Source organism: Lissotriton helveticus, chromosome 1_1, assembly GCF_964261635.1.
Source record: "Lissotriton helveticus chromosome 1_1, aLisHel1.1, whole genome shotgun sequence".
NCBI classification, from domain to species: domain Eukaryota; kingdom Metazoa; phylum Chordata; class Amphibia; order Caudata; family Salamandridae; genus Lissotriton; species Lissotriton helveticus.
The window spans coordinates 81,327,726-81,352,011 of NC_136057.1; the positions used below are offsets into that span (position 1 = coordinate 81,327,726).

The following is a 24,286-nucleotide window of genomic DNA, read 5'->3' on the forward strand; positions in this document are numbered from 1 at the left end:
GGAAAGCAGGGGCTGTCTTTTTCTGAGCATGGGACTCATTGGATAATACGAAGAGAGAAATGCGTAATTTTTACATCTGTGTCCTTAATAGGATAGACACCTCTCTGCCCAATAGCTAAGAAATCTCAGGTCTTTCTATTAGGGTTCGTTGAAAGGTCCTTTCCCCATGATGATAAGCAGTTGTCTTCAGCCGTTCATAGTGTCATAGCTTGGTTATTCTCAGGACTTTTCATCTCTAGTCTGTATGCAAGATTTCTCCAACATGTTTACTTGTCTACCCCTTCTTCGCGCATATATACTCCTCGATCCTGATATTATTCCTTCAGGACTTCACTCAAGTCCTCCTCCTTTACTGAAATATTATATTTATTTTCCCCAACTAAGTTATGTGGCGGGGTTATTGCTCTAGCTCAGAGAATCTGTTTGTCGCCTCCTACAATGACTTCATCTTGTCATCCAACTCATCCGTGTCCCTTTGTATGTCAGCTTCACAGAAACGTTCAATTTATAATTCACTCTCATACTGTTTCACCAACTGTGTGACACAACAAAATTAAAACCTTAATGGAGGAGATTGATTTACATAGCTTCCCCCCTGGTAGAGACCACTTCAGCACCTAGTATTATTTGACACAGGGAGTTCTCCACTTTATACCCTGAGACTTCTGCAACTTTCTTTTGAGGTGACTAGATCTGGCTAGCTGAACAACGTCAGTCCAGTAACAAATTTCAAACAACTGAATCTCTAAGTTGGTCCAGTGCCTCTGCCATTACTCCCCACTTAGTTGTTAATGGTATGGTTCCTGCTGCTCTTAAAGACACCACAGCGAATCCCTTGTCTGGAAGCCAGGAGCAGATTCCTTGGTTTAAAAAAAGTTATTGCCGATATTGTTACTTTCTTTTGCTCTTAGCTGGTGTAAAAGTTTGTAGCAAAACCACTTTCCCAAGGATACTAGAGCATGATTTTGGCCATCACACAATACAGAGACAGTGCCTCTACCGATTATGGATGTGCTGAAATGGGAGCCGGAGCCAACGCTTTGATCTCATTAGATCTCTCTGCTGTCTTCGCACAGTTGCGTACTCCAACTTGGTGAACCATGTTGAGGCTTTGGGCATCGGGTGCTAGGCCCTAAAGAGGTTCATATCGTTCTTTACAGGCTGAACATGTATCGCTAGATTGGGCAACTTTTCGTCCAACACATTGCATGCAATTTCAGAGTGACTCGTGGGTCCTCAATCCCGCCCCATTTGTTCACCAGCTATGTAATCCCACTTGCTGAAGCTTTAATTGAGAAAGGTGTTAGAGCATTTTGAGGTGTTACATGTGATTGTGCAGATCTGTGCCCACCCTGTGTGTAGGTATCTCCGAGTAGTTGATCCCCGTGAATGGCTCGGACGAAGCCTAACCTTTCACTACAAAATGTATGGAAGGGATTTGTGTGTGCGAGACAGTGTGTATGTGTTTGTTTGTGATTGGTCGTCTTGGGTGGATACATTATATATGAGCATGTAAGCGACTGATCCGTCTGATTACTTATTTCCAGTGTGTAGGTCTTTGTGCCTGGGGATGAATTGTGTTTCACGTGTGTGTGCACTGCAGAGCACAATGCCTGTGTAATTGTGCAGCATTGAAGATGTGGTTAAGAGATATCTGATTTGTTACATTAATCCATTTATAAATGAGGTGTGAGGCTGTACAAGTGAGAGTTGGAGTTTGTGTCACATCTGTGAGTACACAATTGAATGGACTTTTTAAAGAGCAATTTGTTTTGTGTGCGTGTTTGTTGCAAACATTTGGCGTGTGTGTTGCAAGCATTTTGCCAAAGACAAGCCTGTCTGCTCCCAGGCACACCTGGCCGCATCCGCTGGGACCAGGAGTCAGGTAGTATACTCAATATTTCTCATATTCTGCATAAGATCTAAAGTCTTTCAGTTACACAGATTTTAGAATCTCCCCCATGTTTGTCTCGTTTTTAGAGGCAAATGTTGTGTATGCCAGCCACACATAGAGTAATCTAGTACTAAACAGCCCTCATTTCCGACCAACAAACAATAAACCTCTTCTACATCCTCAGATTGAGGAGTCGTTAAAAGTGGCTTTACTAAACCCACCCTCCCTAGGCAAAGATGAGGTGGAAATACTAAATTTATTAGAATCTTCTAAGCCGGATATCCTGTTCTTAACTGAAACCTGGTTGTCAGAGTAATCTACTCCAGATCTCCAGAAGCCATACCTGAAGATGACAAAAAGAGAACACGCTCAGAGGAAGGAGTGAGATAGCAGCAATTATTCTCCAGTGGATCCACACATCTGTGAAACAAATTACTCAAACTGATGGGGTAGATCTGCTTTCCTTTCTCAAGTTTCGAGTTGATGACGACAACTCGGTCCCTAAAGATAATGAATTTGCTGAATAATGATGTTGAATTTACACCAACACATTACATGCTCAGGTCACATAAAATGAAATCCCTAAGATCTGATCTGGGCGTATAATTCGAATTGACTGAATATAATCATCCTTCCTTGCATATGGTCCAATCAGATGGTGATACATTAATACAGAGCCAGTGTTATCAACACTTTCAAACCCCTCCCCCCTCTTCCCATCAATTGAAGACATTCTCTCCAAAGAAAAATAATCCACTCTGTGGCTCGGACATGCTAGTGACCCACACCCCTCAAATCCAACAGCGTGTTATAAACCGCACCAGACCAGTGCCCTGGTACAAGGCAGAGCTAAAGGAGGCGAAACCTGCATTGCGTCAACACTGGCGGGAGAGGGATGATGAAGAGAGCAAAATCACATTTTAAATTGAGCTTGTGGAATATAAAGGCAACCCCGTTCCATGCAAAGTCCTCTTAATAGACAAATAATAAAAATACTTTTTTTATATCCTGAATGATTTGTCTCCCCCAGATGAAATGAGAACTTCCCTGACTCCTATTAAGGCATTCTGTGACAATCTAAATACTTAACAAAAACATTCTTTAAAGATAGTATAAACTATTACAGCAGCAGTAGTTGAGTCTGAAAAGAACTCTACTCTCCTTATCCTTGTTTAAAGAAATAAACAAGCTCCATGAATTTGTGATCAAGGTCAAATCCGGGTCACCAACTGCCCCTTGCCCTCCAGCAGCCATGGAATCTCTTACCCCATCATTCAATCAATCAATCAAACAATCAATCAGCATTTATAAAGTGTACCCCAAGGATATCTGGGGGCTGAGGGTGCTGCGTCTCAGTCGAAAAGCCAGGTCTTGAGCAGTCCCCTGCAGAGTGTTTTCATCAATTCAGCAGCTCAAGCTGTCGCTCCAAGTGCGTTTCAAAATGCTGTAGAGCTCATGTTACTTTTAATTCAATTCAAAAGTGCTTTATTCGAGTATTACTCATAAAAGCAGACATACAAACACATAATAAAATGCAATTAAATTACAAAGATCGAATATAACATAAGCACATTGAACAAAAAAGAAAAATACAATTACATTTCAGCATACTTCATACAATCACAGGTGCAAAGTTCATTTGATAAAAATCAGGTTAAAAAACAGTCCAGTATCACTATTAAAAGTCAGTAAAATTTATAAAATTATTCATCCGAGAAGACACCTCACGTGGGACGGAACAGAGAATAGATAATCTAGCAGTCTCTGTTCAACTAAGCAGAGAGTAGTTACCCTACTAGCATTCTCTGCCTAATTACCCACGCCCACCCCAAATACTTTGCAGTCGCTATTATAATCCAGGTTTGGGTGGTAGATTTTACAATACGCAAGGCTACCATACTACTTTTAGTACCCAGATTTCTACACATAGGAGCCAACCAAACACATCTAGGGGCGGAATATACATGACAGGAGAACAAGAAATGACCTAGCGTTTCCTTTCCTTCCCCACATACTAGGCAAGTAGCTGGACCTCCATCTCTCCACTTTGATGTTAAGTTGCGTAGAGGTAGAGAACCAGCCCTCATTTGGAAAAACAGTTTCCTGTCCATGGGTTTCGTTATACAATCCCAGTACATTTCATACGTAGGAAACAGCTTAACTTCAAGGAAAGCAGTAGTCATAGACCCATTGTTAGTACTAAGCAAACTCCTGTTTTCAACCCGTTCCCAGAAAAGATTTTTTATGAATAACTTAGATGGGAAGGATGACCCGGCTGGATCGGACCATAGTTCATTTAGTCCTCGTTCACATAATGCTAATTTTAGTGATTTAAACCATCTAATTTTGTTAAATCGGTCCGCTTTGATAACATCAGCAAACCCTTCTGCATAATGTGACAACTCAGGGGTGGTCCAGATTCTACGCCAATATAATATCGGACGAAGTTTACACATTGCCGAGATTTCTTTCCTGCCAAGGTCATATCTAAGAGGCAAAAGGGGACTGCTCTGTGGGGTGCCTGTCAGTTTACGAAGGAAGTTATTCTCCGATGTCTGTAACTCCTGGAGGTTTTCTTGCCCCCACAACTCAGCCCCATACAATGCAGACCCTATTGCCTTAGCCTCGTATATAATCAAGGGAGGTTTGATCGGTTTGGTCATTGATTTACTGTGCTCCTTAATGATGGTACCAGCCAATTGCTTATGTCTTAATACTGCAATCTTTAAATGTTGGTTCCATCTATTGTCATGTTACTGAAAGAGCAGGGAGAAGTCCCGGATATAACCAAGAATTATAGGCCAATACCTCTGCCCCTTAATCTGCAAAAACTATTGGTCAGAGAACTATCTTCAAAAGGTTCCAGGCTTTATAACTACTCCAGCTCTCAGATAATTCTCATCAATGGAATGTCAGCCTCACCACTCCAGTCTCAAAATATGATGCAATTTGATGATTACTTGATGAGGTTGAATCAGATAAAACTGGATATTGACCAAACTGAGATTATAATTTGAAAGAATAAGACCAATCTTTGGAACCAACTTTACTCTCCAACAAAACTGAGATTGTTACCGGAGCCTACACCCACAGCTAAAAGCCTCTGAGTGCTAATCAATAGTAATCTTAGCAAGAACCAGGAGGCTGGAGCAGTAGGATCTAAATACAGATTTATACTGAAACTACTTAAGAGAATAACCCCACTCCTCCCACGTAAGGCAAGAAAAGCAATAGCGGTGGCCGCAGTCCTATCTAGATCTCATCATGCCAACCGAGTATATGTAAGAATGCCCAGTATCACCATTCATAGACTACAAGTAATTCACAGCGACGCAGCTTGTTTACTACATCATCTTCAGAGGTGGGCACACGCCACACCTATATTGAAATAACAAATCCACTCTAAGACCCTCTGCCTCAGCCCTAAAGGGTCGAGAGGTCTAGCCCCTCACTTCATTGCAAACCAGGTGGAAATGCATACACCCGTACAAAACCAGAGATCGCCTCACTTGAATTTACTTTCTATTTCAAAATTACAGAGGATCAGATCAGGTAGACGCAGCTTTGGTACAAGCTCCTTCCATCCGGATCTCTCTCCCGGCTAAATCCATTTGAATCTAACTTCAAGTGTTTTCCCAGAAATCTGACAACCCGCAAACCTATTTATACTAGATTCTTCCCTGGGCTGATTGGTTGTCTCCTCTTTTATGTATTTCTGGTTCAGTTCCAAGAAACCCTAGGTTGAACATGCTCTTTATGCAATGACATAACACGCGTTTAGTAGATCCTGTAGAGTTTTGGTGTGTTGGCGCGTGCTTCAGTCACTGACCTGAATACTGCAAAAGAGAGGTGTGCAGTTCAAGTGAGGATGATAGCGCAGTCTTGTCTGCCAGGGTATTATAAACCTTTGATTGCTGCAAGGCTGTTACAGTGTTCAATTTTTGTGGTAGAACAGTGTACAATTTGCGCAGACCAAGGAACAGACATAGTGTTGGAAACATTTCAAATCCGTGCCTTTCATAATATATGAACTATGTTGCGGGTATTGTGACATTTTAATGATTCATTTTTTTCTGGTTTTAGAAATGAGCGATGTTCTCTAATCACACTGTGGTTGGTGAGACAGGAAGGAGTATTTTAACCTAACTGTCCTGTGATAACGTGTTGTCTTTTCTCTTTACTTCTCCTCTGCAGACATTGAGCCTTGAACATCAATTTACCGGAATGGGGAGAAGACGGACTCCAGGAAAGAAAGTGACAGTGCAGTGTTCACGTGAATCCGTAAGAGCCACAGTCTCATCTTATCCTCTTCATGACGTCTCAGCTTCAAGATCTCGAAAACATACTCAGAGGGACAATGAGCTGGAACCGCTTTCGGAGAACCTGCCGCACATTATCCTTCTATCCATGCTGGAGGAGTTGGAAGCCAAACTGGATAACTTGATCAATACTGTGGAGGACGTACCTTCTAAAGTCGCTGCGCTGATTAAGAAAATCTGGATAGAAAAGGATCAAGGTTCCCTAGATAATGCTGGAGTGACTGTGGAGGTGGTCTGTCCGGCGAGCATTAATGATTGTGCTATTAGCCGGTGTCCTGCGACACCTCAACTGGACAGGCCAGGGGAACCAAGCTTGTGTCTTCAGCCAGTGTTCTCTGATGGGCATGCACCAAAGCAGGACTGTACCCTCTCCTCACCAACTAATGTTCAAGTGCGTCCAGAGGAGCCAAACCTTTGTCTACAGCCAATGTTTCCAGATCGACATCACCCACAGCAGGACCAGTGGGTGCAACCTGAGTTTCCAGGTAGAAAGGGAATACAGCAGGATTGTACTGTATCCAGGTGCCCTCAGACAGATCCTCCAGGCAGATCACTGGAGGCAAAGCTGTGTCTTCACTCAGAATTTGTTGATGGGCAGACACCACAGCAAGACCAGAGCGTACAGACGGCGTTCCCAGAAGAGTGGGAGCCAGATGAGCCCCTGAAGCAAGAACCCTCCCCATTGTCTACTAATAGCTGGGACCAAAAACAGAACCTCTGCCCATACCCACTATTTCCTGAAGGACACGAACCACAGCAAAACCACTGTACACAACCCGCTCTACCAGATGGGAACAGACCTGATGATCCTTTGGAGGAAGCATTGATGTGTTCTGATTTCCAAGATCCCCAGGAGAACCAGTGCCTACAACCCGTGTCACCTGATGGGATGTCATCAGACGAACACTTAGAGTCTGGGCTGTTGTCCTTTGATGAGTTGGGGTCACAACAAACCCAGTGTATACAGCAACACCTATGCTTGAAGCAGGAACTTCCTTATGCGCCGGATCCAATCGTGAACTATGAGCTAGAATCTATGCGCCCTAAAGCACAGGAACCAGATCAAAATGACAATCTAGAAACGGCCTGTACTGATGCACACGGTTCAGATCAGAAGTACAAGCTAGGACCACTGCACACTGCGGCACAGGACCGAGAGCTAGAGTCAGTGCTTCCTGAAGCACAGAAACCAGATCAGAACTACACGGTGGAACCACTGCACCCTGAATCACAGCATCAACATCAGAACTGCAAGGCAGAACTGCTCTGTCCTGATGAGCGGGGTCAGTGTGTGCCTCCATCATTCCTAGGACTGGATACAAATACTGCAGATGAAGACTCAATGGAGAGAGGAAATACAAAATCACATTTATTGCTGTTCGAAACTACCCCAGGTATGTGTTTTACTATAAATGGACTCTCTGAGTTCATACTAACACATGTAACCTCTTCAAAATGCGTATGGGCAGATTTTAGAAAGTCTCCAATGGGATCATTTGGGATTGGATGGAACCCCCTGAGCCATACTGACCCCCAGAGTATGAGTACACAGGGTGTAGATGTGTCCCTGCATTCTCCTCCTCTGGTTCCATACAGGACTGCATCCTTCCTGTGCAGAAACAGGCCTGGTTATGGGACTCTGCATGAGACAAATAGGCCAGTAGCTCTTGTCGTTCGTCCCCATTCCAGGCTGAGGAACTGAAAATAGCGCCAGTCATGTGAGGATTTACTGGCCAGAATCGCACGTAATAGTCGGATGCAAGTGATGTGGTGTTCATTGAGAATATCAGACATGCGCAGTCTGGAGAGGAAACTGTGTTTCCAGTTGCACAGTTACATTGGGTAAGACGCAGTCGTCTCCAGTTCCTGATATAAAAATCCTAGTCTGTATTCGGCCTCAACAGCAGGGCTGACCAGGGATGTTGTTGTCACTGCAGTGTTCTCCAGAAGTGCACACCACCTCATGATAGACAGATACACAAAGGTTTTGGAACTCTGAGGTGACTTGCAATAATCTTATTATATGCACCAGGTGGTACTTTATCTCGTATAATACATGGTCACACCATCACCTTTCCCACAAACCTTGGTGCGTAGCTCCTACATATGCAGCAGCTAACATGTTTGCAAACATGAAGTATGAACTTAAAACCTCTTGTGCAAAAATAAACATAAAAACTGTTAGATATTTGTTGCAAAAAGTTGTTAGAAACTGTTCAATAAAAGCCCATTAAAAAAAAAGCTGCAGTAGCTCGAAATGTGTAGAAACATGCAGAACTATTCCACCCTTCCTTTATCTAAGGAAACTAATAAACATATTCCCTCTGCTTCTCATAGAAAGCTAGTAACATACAGCAGAAGTAATAAAAGCAAAGTTCTGTTTGTTGCTTTAAACAGCTGCTTCAATAATGCTTCGTGGGGTGGAGTGGAATTGGATAGATTGGAGTGGAGTGTTGTGGGGTAGATTAGGGTGGAGTGGAATGGGGTAGATTGGGTGGATTGCAGTGGGGTGGTTTGGATGGAGTGGGGTAGATTGGATTGAGTGGGGTAGATTGGATGAAGTGGAAAGGGATAGATTGGGTGGTGTGGGGTAGATTACAGTGGAGTGCATTAGATTATGGTACATTGGAGTTGGGTAGATTGTGGTAGTTTGGAGTGGGTAGATTGTGGTAGGAGTGTAGATGAGTTGGATAGATTGCAGTGGGATCCATTGAAAAGGAGTTGGGTAAATTGGACTGAAGTAGAGTGAGGTAGATTGGGGTGAACTCAGTTAGATTGGAGTAGATTAGAGTTGGGGTAGGTTGAAGTGGAGTGGGGTAGACTGGGGTATGTTGGAGCAGAGTGGGGTAAATCTGAGCGGAGTGTGGTAGATTGGGGTGAAGTCGGGTAGATTGGGTTAGATTGAGTGTATTAGGGTAGATTGGATTGGAATGGGGTAGATTGAGTTAGAGTGGGGTAGATTGTGGTGGGTAAATTGGGAATGGATAGATTGGAATGGGGTGGATTGGAGTGGGGTGGATTGGGGTACTTTGGAGTGGAGTGGGATAGTTTGGAGTGGGGTAAGTGGTGTGGAGTAGAGGGGTGTGGAGTGTTGTTTCATGGGGTGAGTGGCATAGATTGGAGTGGAGTGGTGTGGAGTTGAGTGGCGTAGTGTGGAGTATACTTGGTGTGGTAGCGCACTGCCATTACAGACGACACATTTTCAATTGAAATGATCATTACATTTACACCGAAATATGGTTTTACTGAACATAAATGATAATGTTTGCAAATGTCATCCCCTAGTGTATTAATGTGTTTCAATCTTATTCAAATATTTTTCTCCACACTTCAGTAATACAAAACAAATGTGCTTCATTTGTACTAATTCCGATATATTCTGAAACATTAGCACAGTTCTTTTCTTTAGGTCTTGCCGCAACAGCGCTTAACTTTGTGGGTTTATTGCCCACCCATTGCTTTTTATTTGTTTCTTTGAATCTCCTTTAAACAGCCTTGCTTCCAAATGGCTAATCTTTCCTACTTGTCCCTCCTTTTCGTAAATTGTTCCCTCCCATGGAGCACCGTCCCTTTACTTCTATCCTTGCAATGGTCCCATATTATCAACTGCTTTAGGCACTTTTTCTTTTTTCTTTGTCTAAGAGCACTTCATATGACCACTTTTTTCACTCGCCCCAAGCTTTTTTGTAAATGGCTGTAATTCTTGTTCTTATCTCGTCACATTTGCTGTTCATTCATAGACCGAGATCAAATGTCAGATGATGTTTCCCCTAAAAAGTCTGTTCTTTCTCTGACTTCAAAGTAAGAGAGCCAGTTCCTCACCGTCTCACTCATCGCTGCTTGCCTCTCCTTGCTTGTAATGTATAAAAGCAAATTACTTCATTTTCTTGCCTTCACCACCTCCCCTTCGCATAATTGTAGCAGCCGTTTCAACTAAAGTGCTCATGTCTACTGCTGCCGACCAGAAACTTCACTGTCGACTGTAAAGTTGGCACCTAAGGTACTGGAAGGACGGCTTGGGGTGGAGGGGACATTGGCATGTACAGAGGGCCATGCCATTGAAGCATCTTCTGGCAGCTCTCACCAGCAGCATCATGACGCGACCCTGCCCCATCTGTCAACGTGTCCGGGCCGAAAGCAGTATAGGATATTAGCTATATATTCTGAAACCAGTCTGTTTACTACGTACAATCCACTGTACTAAATGATATGAGGTATTCTTAGTACATGTATTTCTAAAATGTCACATGTTGTAATATTTAGGACACATACTATTGTAATGCAAGTTGATCTCTAGTAATGATTAGGACATGTATTATTTGTAAAGTAGAAATGCTTTCCACTTAAAAGTGAATATATATACTTGGTAGTTTGTTTAAAGGACTAATCAAACCAAATGTCAGAAGTACAGTGCTATAGAATTGTGAAGCACTCTGATAACCAGTTGGGTCATGTAGGCACTATATAAAACACTCAATTAATAAATGAATAACACGCCTGAGTGCGGGGAGATCCCCTCCACACACACACCTGAGTGCGTGCTCTGAAGAATGTGTGTGAGGGCTGAAAAATTACATTCATGCCCTGCAATGCCAGCACCCTCGATGCTGCCTGCGTGATGGCCATATTGAAGCAGAAACCCAGAAGGACATCTCAGGCATTTACACCCAATACTGTGATAGACGGCAAGCCCGTAGGCTGATTTGGAAATTATTGGGCACTTTGCTAGTGGTATCTTGAGGAAAATAATCAAATACCGGCAGCGAGGCCAAAGCTACTTTTCAAAAAGAACATACTCACAGTGGGGAGAGACTTCTCAGGTTCTGATTGTGGGCTGGGATTCCCTGCAACAGAGAGCTACCATTTGTAGCTTCTTATCAGACTAATAGTCCCCTTTCCCGGTGTTCAGAAAAACATGTTATATCAGCATTTTTAGGTGCAGCACCTAAGGAGCTTATTGATGACACAGTAATAACTCTGTGTTCCCGGCATTCTATTTTCAATAATCATATCCACCACATTTGATTGAAATTCAAAGGGTAGGCCTCAGTAACTACATGTCAATCTTTGTAACCCGGCAAAACGCAGTAGGATATTTCTTTTTCGACTGATGGTGTGGGACACTGCTAAAAGTCATTTGCAAAGTCAGTAGGTTCGCAAGGCAAGACCAATTGGCTTTGCCAGTGCTTGTTTTTTGTTGTGTGCTAGGAAAAAAAATCTTACACTTCTCCTCTTGTATGGATACTCGATTGATTGAAAAAGCTTTATTCGAGTTATACACTCATAAAAGCACACACATAAAAGTTTACACATTTAAAACTCTAACATACATTGACGATAAATTTCAGATTAAAATACACAGTATACATACATAAAATATTCACCAATGGTAATTAATATAGCTTTCTCATAATATACAGAAACTAAATACAAGTTAAAATACAAAATCACCCTCTTTGTGGACCATAACCAAAAATGTACAGTCAAAACTCTTTGCGTACATTTTAGTAACATGTTATAGCTAAAATTCATAATTCTCTCCCACGGGATATGAGGAATGCAATTCATACAAGCAAGAAAACGGGATTCAAAGCCTATTCGGAGATAGAGCCCTCCGCCTTATGGACCAAGCCCACCCCAGGTATTTTGCCGTTCCTACTACTATAGGCAATTCGGTTGAGGAACAAATAATTCTCAGCCCCACGACACCACTTAAGACACCAAGGTTCCTACAAACAGGTGCCAACCACAATTTTCTTGGTTTTACATAGGACTCACACAGGAATAAAAAATGTGCTATACTTTCGTTAGGGGCGCCACATGTTGGGCAACACGAACTACTGTTAGTTCCCCAGTTGGACGTCACTGACCTCAGGGGGAGGGAACCTGCCCTTAGCTGGAAAAATAATTTCCTGTCTAGCGGAACGGTTAAAGTGTCCCAATACTGTTCTAGTGCAGGTCTTGTTTTAATTTCCATAAACCTACCCCCCATAGATTCTGAGGTCACACTCCTCCAAAGCTTCTGGTCAATATAATCCCAATATATAGCTTTTATAGTTATTTTACTAGGGAACACTTCCCAGAGGGATTTTCCCAAAGTTTGGAGAGACCGAGCTCAGCAAGGGCGTCCCTTAGCATTTTTAGCCATGTAATTTTATGGAAGACATCTGATTTAACTAGGGCAGAGAACCCATCAGCATAGTGTCTAATTTCTGGGGTCGTCCACAACCGTCTCCAATAAAGGATAGGCCTTAAACGGGCACGATCACTAAGCGATCTTCTTCCTAAATCCAGGCCAAGCGGTATTAGAGGGGTACTTTGGGGGAGACTAGTTATCCCTCTCAAGAACCTGTTCTCAGATCTCTGGAGCGTATTAAACCTCTCAAAGCCCCAGACTTCAGCCCCATAAAGGGCTGCGCCCAAAGCTTTTGCGTCGTATACCATGAGAACCGGTTTAATAGGCCTGGTTTTGGATTTTACTTGTTCAGCCCGAAGCGCTCCTGAAATCTGCTGGTGTTTCAAAACCGCCTTCTCGATATGTCTTGACCAACCAAATTTACTTGATATCTCCACCCCTAGGTATGTAAAAATGTTTACTACCTCTAGTCTGATACTGTTCAGAGATACCCTAGGTTGGGATTGGCGCTTTTGCCCAAAGACCATCAGCTTAGTTTTATTTACATTAACCTCGAGACCACGTTCCTTACAGAACATATCAAATATGTTCAAGGCTCGCTGGAGTCCTGCCGGGGTTTTGGACACGATCAAGGTATCGTCGGCGAACATCAGGATCGGAACCCTGATGCCCGCCAGCGAAGGTGCGTCCACCCTCGCATCTAACATCCTGTCCACTATACCATTGATGAACAAGGAGAACAGCAGGGGTGCCATGGCACAACCCTGACGTACCCCCCGCTCAACTGGGAAATTGATGGTAGATTCCCCGTTCCTCCCCCACTGGACTTTAGCGAAATTGCTTTCGTGGAGACGCATTATTAATGTGAGCAGTTCAAGTGGGACCCCTATCTTGCTCAAAACACCCCACAGCTTACTCCTGGGCACCAGATCGAAGGCAGCCCTCAGATCTACAAATGCTACATAAAGGCTGCCTTCGCCAAGGAGTACAGTCCCCCACCGTAGCATAGTGAAGCGAAAAATTTGATCAACCGTGCTGGTTGCCCGCCTAAATCCTGCCTGGTAAGGGGATAAGGCATTGTTTTCATCTACCCAGGCCATAAGTTTGTCGACCACCATCTTACCCACAACTTTTTGGATAGTGGCCAGCAAACTTATAGGTCTATAATTTGCCGGGAGCGATCGATCGCCTTTCTTAAAGATCGGAATTATAATTGCCCCCTTCCATACATCCGGGATGTTTGCCCCTTTTGCAAGGGCATTTCCCAGCACAGTCGCATATTTTGCCCACCGAACCTTATCATGTTTGAAAATATCTGGGGGAATTCCATTCAACCCCGGAGCTTTCCCCCCCTGCAGTAATGAAATTACAAGTTCAGCTTCTTTAATTGAGAATAAATCTCCCTTGCAAAATACCACAGGGATTGGTTCTATGTCCATTATATCCCTATTTTCCGCATACTGTGGTTGGAAATACTCAACCCATGAAGCCTCATTAACATTATTATCGGGGTTGTTTGGAGTCCCACCTCTGCCCCATTTCATAATTTTCCAAAAGAGTCTTGAATCTTTTTGGCCAGAGGCCTCAAGTAACTCCTCCCAATACTCCTCGTCCCACATCTTCTTAGCCTTGCGAATATTCTCTTTATATTTTTTCCTGGCAGTGCTAATCAAAGCCTTATCCCTGCTTTTGATTGCCCTGCCCAACTCCAGTCTAGTTGCCCTACACTGCTTGTTAAACCACCTCGCCAATTTGATGGGTGGTTTTCTATTTGCCCTAACTGATTTGATAAAATGCGGTTTTATCAAAGAGAAAAATGTGTCATGGATTTCTGCTATTATAGAGGAGCCCGGTGTTACGGGATATACTGTTTCCATGGCGGCAATAGCATTATCCACCTCCAGATTAATGTGCTCCAAGGTGGCTGAATTGGCCAGGACATTAGGCCATTTCACCCTTCTTGAGTCGTTAGCTATAACAGGTACAATCTCACTACCTGCCACTAGCTGGGCAGGCGCGGCCTTCCACCATGAGTGGGTAACACTGAGGGGGTTATGATCGCTTTCTATTCTCCCCACAATTTCCATGTCGCCCACTCCACACCATAGCTCAAGACTACAGATGACATAGTCGATCCTACTCTTGCTATGACCGTTGTCGAATGAACAATTCCCTCCCTGGTCACTTTTTGTCCTGCCATTAAGGGCCCTCAAACCATACTCCAGACATAAGGCATTTAACAACAATACATCCTTAGTCCACCGCTTCACTGGTGAGAGGTTTAGATTTGGGACGCCCCATAGGGCATCTTCCTCTTGTCCTATCGGATGTTCAGTGTTTTCCAAAGGCTCAAAGGTCCTATTCAGGTCACCTGCCACAACCACTCTATTTCCAAGTGACTGGGATTCAAGGGAGGTCGATAGAACTTCAAGGGTGGGGGAATTCCCAGCACTTAAACCCCTAGCATAAATGTTGTAGATGTCTATCACACCGCCCTGTCCTAATGTTAACCTCAATAATTGTATATCCTTGCAGCATAGGTCAATCACTTTTACTTTAACCTGGGAATTCTGCTTGACCCAGACTGTTAGACCTCCCGTAGGTCTGCCCCTAGGGCCCCTTGTTGCTGGTATACAAAAATTTAGATAACCTGGCAGGTAAATTGGATCACAAGCCCACGTCTCCTGAAATAGGCACATTTCAAACCCATTGACAAAGTCTAGCCAATCTTGAGACAGCAATCTGGAGGCCAAACCTGCTATATTCCATGAGAGAAAACTTTCCATGGTATCACCTTTACTGATCCCCTTTTCAGTGGCAACCATGACCGATGATTTAGTCAAAATCTCACGGTCGCCGCCCTCTTCCATAACAATATCTGCACAGTTATCCACATTAACATCATTTGACACAAGACATAATGGTGATCTAGGATCACCCCCCCAATCATCCTGACATACCATATTGCCCCCCCTCATATTTCCACATTCCCTATCCGGGACCGCTCCTGCCAAATTACACATCACATCCCCCTTAGGTGACAGTATTGCCTCCACAGTACTTTCCCTATCCCTTTGTACAACAGAGTCAAAAAATTCAAATGGATTCCGTCAGCATCCCCATCTCATATACCCAGCCCCACCCTCAAAGTTATGTGCCTGCTTATAACAATCATTTGGACGCGAGATAGGGGCAGGGAAAGAGCTGGCCTCTACCCAGTGAGGCAAACTAGTTCTCATTGACTCATTACTCCCCCCAGGATGAGTGGACACTGGTCTAGGATAGAAAAAAGTCAAATCCACAACGCCAATCCCACCAATGCTAATATTCCATCCCGGTCTCGTAATCAACCCTACCACCCTTGGATCTTGGAAGTTGATTATGATGCACTCACCCCCCTGCTTTTTTAAAGTGTTCCCAATCCAGTTGACCCTTCTAACCCCAATAATCAGGCCGTCCACACCCCCTGGCAAGGGTCTATTGACCCGTAGCCAATGCATGGCTTTATTTTTTAACATGTCATAAGTTTCCCTTTGACCTTCCAATAAGGGTGGGACATTGGTGAGAATAGCCACGTATGGATAGGAATCAGGGGTGAGTTGGACCGGGGGAATCCGAATCGAAGGTTTGTTAACATATGGTTTTAATGGGCAGCGATCTGGGACAGCAAGGCTCAAAGGAACACCACTTCCCATAGCCATGATAACCTTATTTCCATCGGCTGTGGTGTTGCCATCCCTTGCATGGCCGCCCCTACTTGCTATCTGGGAGGCAAGCGGACCATTGGATCCAACAACATTCATACCTAGGTTTTTGTCTATATCTATCAGTGTACCCTGGTTACGTTCCAAAGTAGCTGGTAGGAGTGGACTATTATTATTAGCGGTGGGGGCCAAGTTTTTAGAACCATCTTTGGTACCTTTAGCCGTAATACTATTACAGCTGGTCTTAGTTCTCCCACAACTGTTGTTGTTTACAGAGGGTAAAGGTACTGCTGTATTCTTACTATTCTGCCCCTGGTTCTGCTGAGTAGATGCACCACTCGCTATTGGGGGAGTCAGTTCGACCACCGTGGCAACTATATCCCGCTCACCTAACTTATGTTTTGCCCCATTCTCTCCCATTTTATTTTAAGACTTAATTAATGACTTTATTGAGAAGAAATTATCTAAGCTAGCCTGCTCAAAATGGTCCAATTGTTCTGCTAGCTTTCCAAGTCTAGTCTCAAGGGGCTTTAAAAGGGAGCGTATTAGTTTTTCTAAATCCGATAAACATTCCGGGTTAGACATCAGTTGCCCAGGGGCTGCTAGAATAATAGGGTCTATTTCTGTTGCTATTGGTGCTGGCATCATTGGGTTATCTGCACCTATTGTGGCAACTAATTCCTCCCCCGTTATTGCCCAAGTAGGATTCTCAGCAGGAACATGGGTTACGGGTGTTTTAATGGCCAACTTCCTGACCTTCCTTGCAGGATTTAGAACTTGAGATTTTTTTACAGTTGCCGCCCTTTTCCTCTTTGGGCATGGTTTAGGCTTAATAGCCTGTGCTTGAACACATGCTTTTGATATGGCATTTTGCCCCCTCAATGGTCTATTAGAAGCATTTGAATGCTCAGAGGATAAGGTGGCAACCACTATATCTACAGGAGAGGTACCCAGTGGCTCATTAGAAACAGATATATCATACAATGAATCATGTGTGGCTGGCAGTACTGTGGAAGATAGCGGGGTGACTAATGCAGGAAAACTTTGACCTATACGTTTATCAAGGGGGTTTTTCATAAGCTCAATCGATAGCCTTCGCCCGGCGCGTCTTTCCCCCAAAGCAATCTCCCTATCTATGTCCTGGGGCAGGCGTTTGAAGTACGTATCTAGGGGGCCCATAACCGCCGTCTCCACCTCGCCCATAGAGGACAGCAAAGCAGAGGTATTTAGAGAGCTAGCCATGAATCACACCCCCCTGCTACCTTCAAATAAACTAGGTGATCCGGGTAAACACCAAACAAATAAGTTACATCCAATAACGGGTCTGTAGATATTAAAGGGGTGGCCCAGCCCGGCCTCCTGCGGCCCCGGACGGCCACAGACGGTCCCGCCCTTGTCCCGGGCTTCTCCCGGCGCTCCCGCGCAGCGGGGATACTAGGAGCTTAATATGGAGTGTAAACACAATAGGTGGAAGGGGTAGGAGGGGTCGGGGAGAGCGGCCCAGGTGTAGGTATTCAGGGCTGGCAGGCGCTCCTGGGAGATGCAGTCCCAAAGGAGCACGCACTCGCTCGCAGCCCCGAGTAAGTACTTCCCTCAATATCCCCTTCGAAGCAACAGCAGGCAAACACTCCTCACGCAGCGGGACCCGCGGAGCGGGTTCCGCAAGAAGTAAGCTGGTGGCAGGCAAATCCGGACGGGTGAGAGCAAAAGCAGCAAGGCGTCCCACTCGCCGACTCAGCGAGAGCAGTTAATGAGGGCTCGGTGGAAGGGTAGGAGGGGTCGGGGAGAGCGGCCCAGGTGTAGGTATTCAGGGCTGGCAGGCGCTCCTGGGAGATGCAGTCCCAAAGGAGCACGCACTCGCTCGCAGCCCCGAGTAAGTACTTCCCTCAATATCCCCTTCGAAGCAACAGCAGGCAAACACTCCTCACGCAGCGGGACCCGCGGAGCGGGTTCCGCAAGAAGTAAGCTGGTGGCAGGCAAATCCAGACGGGTGAGAGCAAAAGCAGCAAGGCGTCCCACTCGCCGACTCAGCGAGAGCAGTTAATGAGGGCTCGGTGGAAGGGTAGGAGGGGTCGGGGAGAGCGGCCCAGGTGTAGGTATTCAGGGCTGGCAGGCGCTCCTGGGAGATGCAGTCCCAAAGGAGCACGCACTCGCTCGCAGCCCCGAGTAAGTACTTCCCTCAATATCCCCTTCGAAGCAACAGCAGGCAAACACTCCTCACGCAGCGGGACCCGCGGAGCGGGTTCCGCAAGAAGTAAGCTGGTGGCAGGCAAATCCAGACGGGTGAGAGCAAAAGCAGCAAGGCGTCCCACTCGCCGACTCAGCGAGAGCAGTTATTGAGGGCTCGGTGGAAGGGTAGGAGGGGTCGGGGAGAGCGGCCCAGGTGTAGGTATTCAGGGCTGGCAGGCGCTCCTGGGAGATGCAGTCCCAAAGGAGCACGCACTCGCTCGCAGCCCCGAGTAAGTACTTCCCTCAATATCCCCTTCGAAGCAACAGCAGGCAAACACTCCTCACGCAGCGGGACCCGCGGAGCGGGTTCCGCAAGAAGTAAGCTGGTGGCAGGCAAATCCAGACGGGTGAGAGCAAAAGCAGCAAGGCGTCCCACTCGCCGACTCAGCGAGAGCAGTTAATGAGGGCTCGGTGGAAGGGTAGGAGGGGTCGGGGAGAGCGGCCCAGGTGTAGGTATTCAGGGCTGGCAGGCGCTCCTGGGAGATGCAGTCCCAAAGGAGCACACACTCGCTCGCAGCCCCGAGTAAGTACTTCCCTCAATATCCCCTTCGAAGCAACAGCAGGCAAACACTCCTCACGCAGCGGGACCCGCGGAGCGGGTTCCGCAAGAAGTAAGCTGGTGGCAGGCAAATCCAGACGGGTGAGAGCAAAAGCAGCAAGTCCTCAGCAGAATTGTCACATACATTCTCTCATTTTGAAGTCATTGGAAGAAAAGTAAACACCAAGCTCCCTCAAAGAGAGAGCTTGACATTTGACCTCTGTCTTTGAATGCACTGCAAATGTGACCAGATACAAACAAGATTTAAAGGCCTTTTTAAAGAAAGCGTGTTTGTGGAAGAATACAGTAAACAAGGTTTGGGCAGCGGGAGGGACGGATGTGAATTACAAACCACAAATCCAATGGTAAGGAATGGGTGGAATGTATTCCCACTGATGCTTCCTGAATATCCCCACAATGTCTTTAGCGCTGTCTGGTAGTCTTGGATCAAAAGCACAAAGGCCACGTTGAAGTTTATTATTGGGAATGCTTTTAACATCTTAATTTATTTTTAAAAATTATTTGCAACTCACTTAAACCATGGTGTCTCTCTCTCTCTCTCTCTCCCTCTCTTTCTCTGTTTCTCTTTCTTTCTATCCTTCTCACTTTCTCTCTATCTTTCTCTCTCTCTCTCCTTCTCTCTATCACTCTTTCTCTGTTTCTCTGTTTCTCTTTCTTTCTATCTTTCTTTCTTTCTCTTTCACTCTCTCTCTCGCTCTCTTCTTTGTTTCCCTCCCACGTAGTTTGTGGTTATAAGAGTTTTTTTTGGAAAGCAATTATTTCTTTGCTAATAATTTTGGAATCTTTATACAAATTTGCACAAACTTTTCAAAAAGATGTTTTTTCTGGTTTCTCTTTATAATACCAAATGTGTTTATTTTTGTGGTTTTATACAGTACAATCTTGGCTGAAGGGCATTAAAGCACTTTTCTAAAGAGGAAAAACCAAAATGCAGATTAGCTGTGCCATAAAATAACAGATAAGCAATAGACTAATCCCACAGATCACGTCAGGGGAGAAAGTTAATACAGTTAATATCTGGATACATTGGAAAAGTGGATGCAGAAAAGCGACCATAGATTTATTATTCAGAGCGTCTCTCAGATAGGAGAATTTTGAGTTTATAATTGTGGCAAGACTTGTGGTTGTTCAAGGTGGTTGTGGGAGGGAGTTCCAGATCCTTGTAGCGCTGGCAGAGAAGGCGTGTTTCATAAAGCGTTCTTGCCTGAATGTCGCTTGTTCCAGCAGGAGGACTTTACGAATTCTCGATCCTTCTTCAGATCCAGAGATTTTGAGTTTTTCTACCAAGTAGAAGGGTGTGTAGTTGTGGAGGGCTTTGTGGGTGATGCATTCAGTGTTACATTGGTCTGTTGCTTCAATTGGAAGCCATTGTAGGATGCGAAGTATAGAAGAAATGTGATTTAAAAACGTTGTGACCTGTCATAAAGTGGATAACTGTATGAAGCATTTCTCTCATTGATGCTAATTTTCTCGGGGAAGGCTAGACAGGAAAGAGGTCCAATAATCCAGTCTAAAAAGTACCAGCGTGTGGACTTCTAAGTTCGTCAGGCACTCTTGTGCTTTGATGAGACATGCTTCTGAAGGTAAATGAGAATAAATATAGGTGTGTAATTGTTAAGGTTGTTCAAGTCGGCGTCTGTGTTGTTTGATGGGGGGGTGACTTGGCCGAGTTTGAGGGAGGTTGGCATGGAGCTTCTTGAAAAGGAGGAGTTGATGATTTTGGTCCATGCAGGCGAGATATGATGTGACTGTGATTATTGACACATTCGGGAGGGAGGGGATCAGAAATGTGCGATGTTGGTTTCATACAAGCGAGTAATTGGAGCACTTCCTCTTAAGGGACATCGTCGAATTCAGTCCAACTGGCATAGGGTGAGTTTGGCGAGACAACCATTAGTGGGAGGTAGGGCCTTGGGTAGACCCTCTTTGTTAGGGGGGACATCTTTGGTGTAGGACGGAGAGATGGGTGGGTCAAGAGAGATTTCAATGTTAGATATTTTTTCAGAGAAGAATGTTGCAAACTCTTTGCAGCGCATGGTAGAGTCATTTATTGAGTGTTGAGGGAAAGAGGAGGTTTGTTGTTTGATGATGTTGAGAAGGCTTTTAAGTCTGTTCCTAGAACGGTCAAGTTGGGCTCAGAAGAAGAGGGATTTTTCTCTGAAGATGTGTGTTTTGTATTTTATGCGTTTAGCTCCCGATATCGCAAAATGTGTTAACAAGGGTTGTTGTCTCCAGTTTCTTTCAGCCAACCGGAGTTGTTGCCTCTTTGTTAAGGTCTTTGTTAAACCAAGATCTGGAAGGGATACTCCTTGATTTCTTGAGTTTCAAAGGGGCGTCTATGTCGAGGAGTTCTCCCATTTTTCTGTTGTAGTGGGCAGTGAGATCATCACCTTGGAATATGGGAACTGACTAACGCTTCTAACTCTGCCTGGGAGATTCAGTGTATGTTCCTCGCTCAGTGCTTGTGCTGGGTATTTTGGGGGTGGGCCTTTGGTTGGATGGCATTGAGATTGAAAAGAATTAGGTGGTGGTAAGTCCAGTCGGTGGGTAGGATAGAACGGAGGGATAACGTGTTCTGCTTAGAGATGATTGCATCAAGTGTAGTGTATTTCCTATATTCCCAATAGGCTCTGCGCATTGGAATAACATATACTATAGTTTAGACGTAGGCCTGAGGTCGACTAGGTCTCTGTTGAATATATTGGACTTAATTGTGAGTGCCAGGTAGCTCAGAGGTCACTAGAAACTTTCTTGAATAGACAAGAAGGGATCGTTTCTGACAACCGCATAAACATGACAACTTTGTTTCGCAAGAAAAAGAAATCAATCTCTAGAGTCGCGGAAACAATAGATAGTTATTTCACTCAGTCAATCGTGCATGCTTCGTTTCACCAGAGGTGCAGAGAAAATAGAGTGACGGGCGTTTTCAATAAAAGTATTTATTGAACAGTCTTCTTTCTCAAGCACAAGAAATGAACTGCTACAATCGCAATACTGGTTATAAAGTACACGGCATATAATACGAAGAGTATTATAAAGTAGTGCTGTAAAAGCATGGTATGGTTTCTAAGCCATATAAAATAACATAAAATACATACATTAATGAATAATGACTAAAAGTACTCAACTGGTGCTTCTAAAATACGCCTACCCCGGTGTACCTAACCTAGGTCTAGTACAAGGGAAGAAGTAAGTGCGTTGTAGCTGAGTTTCAGTATTCTTTTTGCCAAGAATCTATTCCAAGAATTCTCTAAGGGTCTAATCAGCTCTGTACCTTTGGTTTAGAATGAAGGAGGTCTTGTATCTTTCTCTCTCAGGACTCGATTTACCAGCAACCCGCAAGGGTGGCCTGGAAACACTGGAGCTGGATTTCTCGGTCAGAGAAAAGACAGCGTCTCTCAGTGCGTCTGCTGGAGGGTCAGCTTTCTTCGGCACTTGCTGCGGCGTGGTGCTTTGGGCAAGTAGATAGTTGAACTGCTCCAAACCACCTGGTGTTTGTCTGGGCAAATGTGAGCATATTTATACCTTGAAGGTGCCGAGTTTGACGTATGGTTGGACATAATAACGTCATCAAAGACTCAGTTCTTCGAAAACTCCATGATTTCTTAGATAAATTAGTATTCAAGCAAGGGGAAGTCCCTAGCTGCTGAAGGCGGGTTTTTCCAAGAAATCGTTGTGGATTCTCAGAACTAGTGGAATTAGCCATGCTGTATTTGGGCTGCATAGGCTAAGTCTAAATATGGTTATGATTTCTATGCTTATATAAGGATAGGGTAATTTATACCTATATATGGGCATGAATCGGGAAAATTACACTAGGGTCCTAGAGTCATATACAACACAAGGATAGAGCCCTTGGTATGAGTTTGTTTATTGCAGTGTTGGGTGAGATTGTTCTCGTCCAGGAGGGTGGATAGGGCTTGTACTGTTGGATCATCGGCATTGTTCAAGTGCAGATTCAGGACTTCTAGTAGAACGTCTGCGCTGCCTTTAAGGTAGTTTTGCGTTAATAGGTTTGTTTAGTCCTCAAAGATTTGTCATTTTTCACCAGGAGGGTGACAGATGACATGAATTTTGATAGAGTTGGGCCTTTGGACGAGAGTTGAACTCCTACATATTCAAAGGTAGGGTATTTTGTGTTGAGGAATGGAGTTAAGCACAGATAGTTTTTGTGTATAATGGTTAATCCACCGCCAATACGATCTTAGTGGTCGTACGGATGATTGAGAAGCCCTGTGGGTTGAGGAAATTGATAAAAGAGGATGAGTGGTCATTCAGCCGGGTTTCAGTTGGAAAGCAGAAGTCAATTTTGTGCCCTAGGATGGTTTCGGCTATTTGAGTGGCATGCTTGACTGCTGACTGACAGTTTAGTAACGTGCAGCAACGCGTAGGTAGTGATCTTGGACCAGGCTGACAGGGTTGGATGGTTGTTATTTGGGTAGGCCGCCTGGGAGGGCGAGTGGTGTTCAGGGTTCTACTTGTGCTAAGGATGACCGGGATCTGGCGGCGACAAGGCTTGGGAACTTGCACAGGAGGCACACTTCTGGGTAAGTGCCCGTAGTTCAGCCAAAGCATTGGAGAGTGATTCCAAAAGTAGCGGCTTGGGTATCTTCCCGTCCTGTGTGGGGGAAGAGGTTCAGTGTAGCCCAGCTAGGTCCCAGTGTAGTGGGAGGGGTGTAGGGGCTCACGTCCTGTCTCAGTGGAGTAGGAGTGAGTGTAGGACTGTGTGTCCCCAGATGCCCGTAACCCAGTCTCAGGGCCTGGAGGGTTCCAGGCTGAGGGCCTAGGCTTTATTAGGAAGCCATTTGAGGGAGATCTCCTAGTGTTAGGTGACCCTGGAGCATCTGTAAACGGAGCTCCAGTGGTTCTGGCGTCTGGCAGTATCGCTCCAGTTGGGAGGGTGCAGAAGTCCGGATTGAGGGGTGAGAGGGGGATGTGTTCCCCAGTGAAAGGACCAGTGGGTCAGGGGCCAGCCAGAAGGACTGAGTCACCATTGAATGGCAATGGTGACACCACTTCTGTCCTGGGGGATCTTCGCGTGCTGTCAGATGAACAGGGGTCGGAGATCTGCGCCAGGCAGACTTTCACACGACACATGAGTCATGTGTTACCCTCATGGGTTAAGGCTATGTGCGCCCCCAGAAGTCCTGGCGTACCAGGCAAGTGTTCAACTGCAGGGGTTGGTCCCTGGGTTGGGAGGACAGTTTCAGGATCTGGCTGATCTGGAGAGAGGGACATCTGTAACCAGTGTCTTGACCAGTTTGGCTTCCAGGGGTACCGCTCCAGTTGGGAGGGTGCAGAACTCTGGAAGGGGGTGCAGAGGGAGGTAGCTCTTGCCTCTGACCCCGGTGCAACCTGAGGGTTGAGACCCTAGGTTGGGAGACCAGTTTCTGGAGAGAGGTCCTGAACTGGTGGGAGAGTTGTGTTCTGGGGGGCCTCTCAAAG

General features: G+C 45.1%; 2 protein-coding genes across 2 annotated transcripts in view; both read left to right on the top strand.

Moving 5' to 3' along the window:
- The window catches only part of LOC144758715 (uncharacterized), a 54,288-nt gene extending 47,190 nt beyond the window's left edge, over window positions 1-7,098 (top strand). Inside the window, exons 2-3 of the mRNA XM_078646445.1 lie at window positions 6,089-6,969; window positions 7,059-7,098. Coding sequence (XP_078502571.1) covers window positions 6,119-6,969; window positions 7,059-7,098 — 891 coding nt within the window. The 5' untranslated portion in view covers window positions 6,089-6,118. The remainder of the gene's footprint in view (window positions 1-6,088; window positions 6,970-7,058) is intronic.
- A 27-nt stretch (window positions 7,099-7,125) lies between these two features.
- The window catches only part of LOC144758731 (uncharacterized), a 72,577-nt gene continuing 55,416 nt past the window's right edge, over window positions 7,126-24,286 (top strand). Inside the window, 1 exon segment of the mRNA XM_078646446.1 lies at window positions 7,126-7,607. Coding sequence (XP_078502572.1) covers window positions 7,250-7,607 — 358 coding nt within the window. The 5' untranslated portion in view covers window positions 7,126-7,249.